This window comes from Medicago sativa, chromosome 2 (genome assembly GCF_051527215.1).
Source record: "Medicago sativa cultivar Bolivia chromosome 2, Bolivia_mono, whole genome shotgun sequence".
Taxonomy (NCBI): domain Eukaryota; kingdom Viridiplantae; phylum Streptophyta; class Magnoliopsida; order Fabales; family Fabaceae; genus Medicago; species Medicago sativa.
Genome location: NC_140750.1, coordinates 77,117,866 through 77,129,690, shown reverse-complemented (window position 1 = coordinate 77,129,690; position 11,825 = coordinate 77,117,866). Strand labels below are relative to the sequence as shown.

Below are 11,825 nucleotides of genomic sequence, written 5' to 3'. Positions count from 1 at the left end.
AAAGCAGTTATACATAAAGCAAATCCAATGCCATTTCATTTCACGAAGCATTATTATTTTGCATGAATTTTTGAGCCCTAATAGATTCATAATTCGTACCATAATAACACCTTCAAATTTAACCCACACATTTCTCTTTCTCTTTACTTCTTTAGTTATTTTCCTTCATAACCCTCAAAACGTTTTTTGCAACCACAAACCGACATTTTTGGAATGAAAGGGCAACCCATGTTACAACCTACGTGATGACGACACAAAGACACGAAGATAGCTTTTGTCTGAAATATATCGGTCTCTGCTGCTCATGTTGCTACTTGCTTTATTCGTTCTTTAAAGCCAACATTGGTTCTTACAAAAGTTATATATATCTTCCATATTGCTTTTCCTTTTTTTTTCATTAGTTAATAGTTTTGTTTATCGATTAAAATAATACTATACTAGTTTGTAATAATTATTGAGTTGTATATGATCTGTTGCTTGATTAACTTTGAAGCACAAAAGCTACTCGGAATAAGAGGCATAGAGGAATGAACTCGATCAATGACAAATTGCCACAACAAAAAGGTCATACACATATTTTGACCAGCTACTCTTTTACCTTTCTTTTGAAGTGTATAATAGTACAATAATAAGGGACTTAAAAAGGATTTTATGGCTTTGATTGACAAGGCAAAATTTTTGAGCTAGCAGATATACTGCCTATAGTTTATAAGCCTATTTAACTAGAATAAACTCATTTGTTAACATTTTTTTCTCATGAGTTTATAATTTTTTTTACCAACGCATAACGTTTTTCGATAACTAATTTTATCAAGAATTTTACACGAAAGACAAGAATACATACAAAATCGAAAATTCTCTTTCAAAGAAGTAAAAACATATAGTAATTGTTTGTCATAAAACACAAGGAAGGCATTATTGCAATTTGTTTTGTGATATTGAACATTTTTTTTTATCAAACACTATAATTTCAATTTATATGCTTATTTGCTACTAGTTATATGCTAGTTTATTATGCTATCAACGATAAATTCATCTGTTATCAACTAGAGTGTCAACATTTTCTTATCAAATAAAACTTATATATCCAATTGTTATTTCCCATTTTTTAAGATAAACTAATAGTATCAATAAAAGAGTATCAAATGTCAACATTTTTTATCAAACAAAGCTTATATATCCAATTGTAATTTTTCATTTTTTTTTAAGGTAAACTAATAGTATTAATAAAATATAATAAAAATATCTAATAGTTTGAATTAAGAAATATATTTACAGATAAAACAAATTCTAAGAAAATGGTACAAGCTTCTTACGTAGTAAGTAACTCTATAGTAGTACTATCTATGTTCGTATCTTATCATTTCTTCAGAAAAGTTCTACTCTTCAAGAACTACTGAATAAAATATTAGTTAATCTCTATCTTTCCCTTCCATTAAGTCATTAACACACGTCCCTAGTGCATATATACATTTTTTTTTTTTTGAGGGAAGTGCGTGCATAAATACATATCTAGGTGAAAACGGTTAACTAAAATTTTCAAACCAGTAGTTGATTTGGATAAAAACTTGCCCACACAAATCTGCTAAAAGTACAATGATTTGAGCTTTCTTGGAATTCCAACCTTACCGGTCTGTATTTTATATTGAGGACAAGTAAAAGAGCTATCTGTGAACAATAAATCACTGTCACACTCAAGTTTCCAAGAACTTCTCTTTGACGAAATTAAGAATCACATATAGTACGAAATAACCTAGCAAGGTCTTTGTCTGGATGCATAACCCCCCAATGTATATGGAGCTGAAAAAGAAAAGAAAACAGAAAGAAATTGAAGAAGAAACTTACCTTACTATGCATATTTGAATAATATTTAGATATCTGAACTATATGTCCAACTTTGCTATCTTCTTTCAATTGTGTGTACACATATTCTAAGATGCTAATATCCATATCACAATTAGTCTCATATATGGAATAATATCCAGCTATATGAAAAAGATCTAATTTAATTCGCGGGTTTGCATGATAATATTAATGCATGTGAGAGATTTATAATAATAATAATAATAATAATAATAATAATAATAATAATAATAATAATAATAATAATAATAATAATAATAATAATAATAATCTGACAAACATGTCCACAGAATCTTACTAGCTTATTGCCGTACGTGACCAAAACCGTTGCATAAGTGTAAGTAAATATAGGAGAAAATGAAATGATGTACCCAAATAATATTGATATCATAACTTCTGAAAGCAATCACATAATAGTTGATGATTACTACAAGCACACATTGTTATACAACTTAAAGAAAGTTGATATAGAATAGAACACACCATAAACTCACACAATACATAAACATAAACAATTAATCAATGACAATGAAAATGAAAATATACAAGAACAAAAAACCAAATACTACCATGCTTGTGTTTATTTCTTTTAACACTAAGCCTTGATTTTCGCCATTCGAAGATAGTGCAACTTGTAAATCATGTTGTTCAGCTGGATGAATTCATTTTTTTCTCTGATCCATCAAAGATGATGCCCTGGATTTGATAACTGATGATAAGCAAAGAGTTACAACAGAAGATATTGAATTAGTAACAAAAAAATTAGAGCAAAAAAAATACATGAAATTCACCTCTAATTTCATCTCTAAGTATAAGTTAGAGGTGTCAAAATTAGAGATCAATTTAAATATTTTTTCATCTCTAATTACTGCCAATAATTCAACCTTTTCTAGCAGTGCAAACGATGAAAGTTATAACAGACGACTAGCCGAAGAAGATGCAAGACCATGAAAATCAGTCCATGATGAATTATTGTAATGGTTGTTATTCTCTGACATATTCATTGGAGATCTAAGCAGATTAAAACCTCCTCCGTTGTGTTCCGATTTAACCGATGCAGGCATCAAAGTAGTAACCCTAGAAGTAGTTGTTGGTTCAACAATTTCACTTTGAAATGGGAAAGAAACATTTGAAGTACTTGAATCAAAACCATTATTCATGAAAGGAAACTGCTGAAATCTCCACTGATCCACAACTCCTCCGTCTCCTCCACCAGTACTTGAACTATAATCACCAATTTGAAACATGTTTCCAACACCGAACCGGTTCAGATTCTGAAGAGATGTCATGTAATTAGGTCTATTAGTTGGGTGTAAGAATTCACCAAGAGGAGTTGAAGTTGAATGGATTGCACTTGTTGAATAATCTTTCTCATTACTATTTGATATTGGAGATTTTGAGGGAGTAGAGGTGTTACTCTTTTTGGTCTTTTTGCTTCTACGACACCCTCCACCAACAGGAACATTTCTTAATGCACCCCCTCTTGTCCAATAACGCCTACATGTCTTGCAAAAGTGTCTTGGTTGAGACAGGTTATAGTTGTTGTAGTAACAAAATTTTGTGTTGGTTGATTCACAACGAGGACACTTCAAAGCTGTCTCTGAAGGTGGTGGTAACTTAGCTTGGTGAGTTTGAACCTGATGACCAGTTTGAACTTCATGAGCTGCCTGAGCTTGAGCTTGATCCGGTATCGAACCGGGCCTGATAATTGAGCCTGCACCATGTGGCTGTGATGAGGATAGTGGTGGAAGCAACTGATGTTGATTTGGTTGCTGCAAAACATATGTATAATGAAATTCATATATAGATATATCACAAGGTTACAAGAAAGGGAAAAAGATGAAATTATTCTTGAGTTGTAATGAAAAAAAATCTGCAGGTATATTCAAGAAGATATTATTATTACAAAGGAATAGGAATAAATAAATTCACTCTTTTGTGGAAAAAAAAGAAAAAGAAAAAACTTACTTGCTGCCAATTGAGAGGATCTAAATAAGATGGAATAGAAGAGAAAACCATGGTGTTCAATCCTTTTGCGTTTTTATTTTTTTGTCTTTAATAAAGTTTGATGGCTCTTTAGGGAGATGGTGGAGAATCACACTATAGTGGAATAGCAGAGTTAAGAAAGTAATAAAGCATTAAAGTGAAGATGGAGGAAGGAGGAAAGCAAGAAGAGGCTTTATCTTGTTTTTCTTTGTGGTTATTCTCATTATTCTTTTTGTTTTATTATATTTTTAGGGTTTTAAGTGGACGAAGTATCTTAACCTATAAGCATCTTCTTTTGACGCGTCGTTGGCCTTAAAATTTGTTGATAAAAGAGGATAGTGGCTCCCATGCACGGAACGGTGTCGTATACGTAGCAAAATGGCAGCTGCTAGCAAATCGTTAGAGCATCTCCAATGGTTCGTTCAATTTAGCATTAATCACTTAAGTGGGTTTCATTATTTTCCATCACATTAAAACAACTTTTTTTACTTTTTTTTTTCTTTCTATTTTTGTTTAAACAACAAAGAAATCGCGAATAAAAAGAGCGAATATCCAAACAAATTAATGTCGATCACTTCAAAATCTTTGAGAGTCCGCGTTTGAGAAACAAAGACTAGAAAGAAAATGGAAATTTCACCTTGCATGATAATCACCATTCATCATGAGCCACCTACAAACTTCGTACCAAATAGAGAAAGAGAATTGGCGTGTAGCAAACAAATGATATTCGGTTTATTTAAATCTATAACCAAAAAAAAGTATATCCACAAAATATATATATATATATATATATATATATATATATATGGTTTTTGCTAGAAGACACATTTTATGAAGGTGTCTTTTAGCAAGTTATTCTATGACTATTTGCTAAAAGACACCAACTAATTTTTATGGTGTCTTTTAGCAAAGTTATAACTAAAAAGTGGAAATCACACCTTGAGGTGTGGCTTGCTAAAAGACACCTTCATGCATGGGTGGCTTCTAACAAAACCATATATATATATATAGGATGTATCAAGTGAGATAAGATGTTATTGTGAGAGGGTGAGAGCATTAAATACTAGCCACAAGATTAAAATAAACGGTTGAGATATTATTTTTCTTAAGCTGCACCTTACCGTGTGTTTTTCATTTATGTTGTTCATCTGCACTTTCACAATCCCACATCTGTTCATCGTCTAAAGCTTGCGAGACTGAGAAGTCCATGTAGAAATCACAAACCACATTGGTTGAAGAGGAAATCAATTTTATGATATATTCATATCAAATCTTCAATTTGTAGAATCTAATTTTTATTTATTTATTTACTGTTCTAACTTGTAAGATTGACCCTTTTCAATTTTCCCAAATAACCCTGTTTAAATCAGACGTGATTTTGATTATTTGAAAATAAAAAGGTTTCCTTTCATTTTCCATATGAATTTTTGGAATGGGTTTTGTTTCATGTTTGTCATTGTTTCAATGAAGGGCTACTGTGTATTATTTTTTTCACTATAATTGTTGTTCTCTCTTGATGTTGTGTTGACTTTATATATATAGGGGTTTGCTAACTTAGACCAACAAAAAACATGAAGGACCAAGTTAGCAAAAGCGCACCTTTTTATTTGGACAAAAAAATTCGATGGAGCGTACTGGGTTGACTAGCTAGGTGAAGTTCATCTTTGTCGATTTTTTTTCCTTTAGATTTGTTTCTCTTTGTAGTTGTAGTTTTTGCCTTGTTTTCCTTTTACTTGTATATAAGAGACCTCCAATGATGCAACTTAACGTTAGTATTCTGAGTGGGTCCATATTACTATATCACTTTGAAGTAACTCATTTATTTTTCACTTCAATGGTTCAACTTTAAAGAAATTAAATTGGGACGCACTACGACCACCATATTAATATTTTAATTATATTTGATTGTATATGCATTTGTCAAAAAAAAAAATGTGAACAATCAATAATCGAGTGACATGTTGGCGGACGATGTAGAGAGTGTTTACTTCAGAAAGTAACGGTGTTACCAAGTTGTCGTTCTACCCATTACCTTCAATGGTGATCAACAATTGATTAATTGAGTGACATGTTGGTGGACGTAACACATAAAGGTGCCGTTGGAGTTGATCTTAGGATTCAAATACCCCTTATAGTCTCTCTTCTATAATACCATTCGGAAATAAAAAAAATGATAAAAGCAATTGCCATAAAAAGCTAATACCTTAAGCGTCAATTCCTTCCATTATTTTTCCAAAGCCAAGACCAATTGTGACGACAAACCTAATGGAGGAAGTTGTTATGAACACAGAGCAGCATGCGGCAAACCGCAGGCATCAGCTCAACAAAGATAACCTCTTCCCGCACAAAAAACACCTCAGCCAAGAAAGAAGCCACCTCCATTGGGCCAGCAAAGTTTGCTCCCATGGTTGTGATGCATGGAAGTGGAGTCGGCCAGAAGATCAAAATTGGTGTAGTTAAAATTAGCATAAAATAAATATAAAAGGGTCATCCATGTCCCAAATCAACAACAATAATCAATATTTTTTAAGACAGAGATGCTCTCCCGTTCTTAACAAACATTTTAGTTACTTATAGTTTTTTTTTTTTTTTTGGTAGTGGCTGGGGTTTGAACCCCGGACGGACCTTGCATATATTATGCATTGTTCAAACCAACTGAGCTTAGTTCACGAGGACTATAGTTTTCTTCCTCTATTCTTTAAGTAAAGCAATTAATAAGAACGTGGAAACATTTGAAATTACTAAGGAAAAAGATATGATATGTACGTTCATTTCGGCGCATATTTATCATTTAAGTAAATTTATTTTGAAAAATATTTTTGTCTTCAAATAAAGGAAAATGCTATTTATCTAGAAAAATAGCATCAAGAATTTTTCAAGACACATGTGGCAAGTTTTAATTGCATGATTTATTTGTCCACTTCCTATTTTTCAGCCACACCTCCTTGAATTGTGGCAAATAGTACATTATGATTGGTTGCTCTTTATTCTTGAAGAATTCTTGATGTTTTTTTTTCTAGATATATAGCATTGCTCTCAAATAAATACTGGTTTGAGTTGCATATAAGGATGTTTTCTTTAAATTGTTTCGTGACACTATACAAATTATGTAATTGTCTCAGGATCTATCTACTGCACTTCTACCGTATACATTCTAAAAATACACCTTCAAGTATGTTATTGTCACCACCCTAATATGGTATTATTACCACTCGAACCTCTCATTTATTTGTTCTCAGGTGTGTAATCATGTCATGCTAGCAACACTCTATTTTGAGCATTCTCTCTAATATTCACTCTCTTATTGGTTTAACTCATTGTGAGTCTACACTTTGAAAATAGAATTCATACAAAGTGGTGGGACATACATGAATTTCATCCAATAAAAAAGTGAGTGCTAGAGAGAGTGTTCAAAAGTGAGTGTCGCTAGCATTCCTCGTAACATTAAATCATTTATTTGATATTATAAATAGTGAGTGGTATCTAGCTACACGTCATTGTTATCCAAATGATGTGAATGTCGTGTAATTTGATGTAATATTTACTCTCCCCGATCTCAATAATAAGTAATCTTTCACTTTTTGCATTCATTGAATAATTGATGTATTTGGTCTATATTATAGATCAAATTCATTAATTATTCAATGAACTTAAAAAGTAATTTTTTTCGCTTACAATTGAGAGTCCAGGGAGGAGTATGTGCTAAACTGCTAATGTTCATGTATATAGTTCCCTTATATATATATATATATATATATATATATATATATATATATATATATATATATATATATATATAGGGTTATGATAGAAGACACATTTTATGAAGGTGTCTTTTATCAAGTTACTCTATGAGCATTTGCAAAAAGACACCAACTTACTTTTAGGAAGGTGTCTTTTATCAAAGTTATAACTAAAAAGTGAAAATCACACCTTATGGTGTGACTTGATAAAAGACACCACCAAAGGGTGGCTTGTAACATAACCCTATATATATATATATATATATATTGATCGCAAGACATAATATGTGTCACCCTTGAACAATTCATTTTATTCCTTGATAGCTGTGTATATTTAGTAAAAACAAATTATCTCAATATTGTATATTGACTTATTTCAACCCAATCATGCATTTTACAGTCATACTCAATCAAAACGACCACAAATTTCACTTTTGCTATGTAGGAGGGGAAAAGCTCACCTAGATCTGGGGCTGGCAATGAACGTAACGAATTCGATAATATTTCGGAACTCGATTCGACAATTAACTCGTTGAACTTGGTTCATAAACCAAATGAGATGAACTTGAACTGAAAATTAAGTTCATAAAATAAATGGCTCGATAATATATATTAGGTTTGTATCGAATTAGAGTCGAGTTTTGAACTGAGTCAATTCTTATTGAGTCAAGTCGAACTCAACCGAGTTCAGCTCGACTCATTTCGAGCCTTTTCTGGCTAGATACAATTTTTATGTAATTTCTAGAAGTTATGTATTTTTGCTATGTAATATTGATACAATATATGATTATGACTTATTATGTTATCAAGTTTGAGTTTTATCAAGTTATAGACACTAACTTCTAATAGTAGTACACGGTCTTTATGACTTTGATTCATAGTAGTACACGGTCTTTATGACTTTGATTCATGATGTCAAACAAAATAAATTTTGAGTTTCATTAGTTTACACATTATATGTTGATCAAATTTTAGGCAATTTGCACATTATATGTTGTCAAGTTCTAATAGCACTTTTGCACTTTTGTTACCAAGTTTTAGTCTATTTACACATTATATGTTGTCTGTCTTACGTTGTTATTGGGTTTCATCGCTAAAATTTCATCACCAAATCCAAAATTTTGAGTTTAGTCACTAAAATTTTCATTAACTTCATATTGATATTAAACAACACTATACCAAATTAAATAATACATGAAATCAATCAACAACAATTACATTAACTTTACAATAATAGTACATTGGATAGAACCATTACATTCATTCATCATAATCAAACTACATTACAAGTGAAACAACTACTAAACAAACTCCCATTGTCTATTTTCAATAAAATCCACTTCAAATGGACGTGGTTTTGCAAATTAACATTGTGCCTAACACCAAAGCATACGTATCAAAAAATCAAAGCCATTATCAACCATTTGTTAGTATTTATTAACTTCAATTTCATATTCTTTTTCTTCTGTCTCTCAATCTTCAATTCCCATTCATCAATAACATCAGCTAACTTTAAAAATAAAAATAAAACTATTGTCTTTATCGCTAAAATTTATGTAGTTTCCGCAACCCCAAAATTTCTTCCTCACGACTCGGATTTGGTGTAACAATAACAATTCGAATTACCAATGATTTTCCACACCTAAATTCCCTTATTGTTCTTCTTCTCAAAGTGGATCCAACATAACCATAGAGTTGTACGTTTACCCACTATTGTGACTGGGTTTTTGATGACTGGTTCGACACTTTAATTAGTGATAAAAAAAATGAGAGGAAATGAAGGTGGAAGGAGAAGTAAAGACGAAATTAAAAGAATGGATTTTGGCGCGGCTAAAGGTGGAAGAAGATTAGAGGAAGAACCCTAATTTTCCTCAATTCATCCCCATTTATATTGTTGAATCACCTTTGTCATATCACCTGCTGGTTTTGCCACTTAATAGGCCACATGGACAAAGTTAAAGTTTTCTAGAAAAACTAATATATATGACCAGAGTTAAACAATAGAATACATACGAGGCCAAAATCAGATTTTTAATAGTTTTGAGACCACAAAGAAATAAGTTAAGGGACTGAGTGATCAATTAAGTCTATTTTCTATAATTTTTCTATGTCTTTATGTGTCTCTAATGATTTGACTATCCTCTCTTTGATATGATCTCCTTACATCATAATTCTCTCTCTATACATGTCCAAATCATACAAGCATATTTTTGATCATCTTTTCTACTATACTATAGGTGTTACATTAACTCTCTCTAATATTTTTATTTCTTATCATATCGTACATAGTTTTGCCACACATCCAACACAAAATCATCATCTCTACTAATCTTATGGGTCTTGTTAACCGGTGCCCCGGGCACTTATTAAGAAACTAAAAGTATAAAGAAAAGAAATAATTTGCCTTGAAAATAGCACTTTTTTAACTTTTAATACATAGAATACACAATTTCCAAAAGGATATTTCGAATCATTTTATAATTCCTTAACCAGTGCCTCAGAGGCACCGGTTAACATTTCCCTAATCTTATTTTATTCTTGTGGCAGTTCTTGTGGAGTATTTGTTACACTGAAATTAAAGAAGATCACCTCACTGAAATATATAAGTAAAGAAACCAAGGAATTTGGCGACGAATTGAAGCTTTGATGACCAGCAACCAATCTGGGCAATTTTGATTTTTGAACTACCCGCTCAAGATTTTGTTTGAGACAGATGCAATATCACTTGTGAAATTGATGGAGGATCGATGTATAGTTATATGCATATAGTATACTATGAATCATATATAGATATGCACTGCTTTTAATTTACACTAACTACAATAACGATCGATCATTTCTTTAAACTATTGTTTCCCTAACAAATTTTAATGATTACAATATGTTAGTGGTGTTGGAATCTAATTCCCTGTCTGTTTTGACAGGTTACTGCTTTTTTTTTTCCTCTCATTTTTATGTGAAAAGCTTACAACTTCATTTTGCGAAATTTTAGTAAGAAAGACCCTAAAATGGCAGCTTTAACCCTACACCCTCACATTGTAGAGAGAATGATAAATAATAAACCATTAAAGGTAGCCATGCACGTGCATGAAAAAGAAAATGATAGTGGGACCTACCGAGTTGCATTGCATGAAGAAATGCATCCCCACAAAGGCACAAATGCAACGTACCAATTTCATGGGAAGCACTCGGGTGACATAATGTCACCGTGACATTAAATCTGGGCCACACAACACACATTGCCACACAACATCTGGGCCACACAACACATACACCACATCTGAGCCACACAACACAACACCTTTGTGTGACCCAGATTTAATGTCGCGGTGACATTATGTCACCTAAATTATGTCACCCAAGTATTTCCCCAATTTCATGGATGTAATGCGCCTGATTTTGGGCCTAATGGGTTGCAATAATTTAATTAAATTATGCAATGCAATTTCATATAGTTACGGGAGGCATTTGCTTATTGATTTGAATTGTTCAATTATTAGCCACACACACAAACCCCACAATCAGAGTGTCATATTACAACATATAGACATGTATAATTGCACATGCAACCTATCACTAATTAGATTCCCACACCAACAATCGCTTTCTTTCTAATAATTGTCGTCATCATCATCACAATCCTAAAATATTTGTACCATCTTCTCTTCTCCACACAGTTCCTTTTCATTGTAAAATTAGGACGAAACTAATTAATTCACATCAGTTAGTTCGTACCAATGAATTAGTGAATGTATGTACGAGTCAATGAATAAATCCAGCAATTCATGAATCATGAAAAAGTCATGAATTTTAATGTTTTATAATTAATATTTTTACTTTTAATAAATTTTCATTTAAAAACTACAATAATATGCAGCTTTGTAAATTGTAATTCGTAGGGAATAAAAAATGGATATAGAAACTAAATAAAATTTACGATAATTATTGAGAAAAAAAAAATACTGCACCGTTTTTAGTATGATATGTCAATCAACCCATTCCTTGGCATGGTCTCTAAGTTAGATGGAATTAACTCTAACCGAGAATAAAAGGTTATGACTTACAGGTAGCTTTTGAGTTGGAATTCTTCATTTTCTAAAAGAAACAAATGTTCTATTTGAACAGAGATTGACACAAAAATATATAAATATATTATATCAACATTAAAAACTCACCATTAATTTTCTTTTAAAAAAATCAAACTCACTTTGGATAATCAGTCATGTTGGTTTA

The 11,825-nt window shown here is 31.6% G+C and overlaps 1 protein-coding gene across 3 annotated transcripts; it reads right to left on the bottom strand.

Moving 5' to 3' along the window:
- Window positions 1–2,231: 2,231 nt before the first annotated feature.
- On the bottom strand, window positions 2,232–4,014 carry LOC146950934 (dof zinc finger protein DOF3.6-like). 3 transcript variants are annotated; one of them, XM_085746881.1, is made up of 3 exons: window positions 3,832–4,014; window positions 2,748–3,635; window positions 2,232–2,572 (listed from the first exon to the last, which is right to left on the bottom strand). In XM_085746881.1, the coding sequence occupies exons 1-2, from the start codon at window positions 3,880–3,882 to the stop codon at window positions 2,775–2,777; spliced, it is 912 nt and encodes a 303-aa protein (XP_085603007.1). In that variant the 5' UTR covers window positions 3,883–4,014; the 3' UTR covers window positions 2,232–2,572; window positions 2,748–2,774. The 3 variants fall into 3 exon arrangements, with proteins under 3 accessions (XP_085603007.1, XP_085603006.1, XP_085603005.1); XM_085746880.1 differs by having other exon boundaries at window positions 2,232–2,559; XM_085746879.1 differs by having other exon boundaries at window positions 2,232–3,635.
- Between the last annotated feature and the right edge of the window lie 7,811 nt (window positions 4,015–11,825).

What these genes read in the sequence shown, in the direction of transcription:
- LOC146950934 (XM_085746879.1), bottom strand. Translation starts at nt 3,882, where the DNA reads ATGGTTTTCTCTTCTATTCCATCTTATTTAGATCCTCTCAATTGGCAG. An exon ending in ATCCTCTCAATTGGCAGCAA is followed by an intron (nt 3,636 to 3,831) that starts GTAAGTTTTTTC and finishes TATGTTTTGCAG; the next exon opens with CAACCAAATCAACATCAGTT.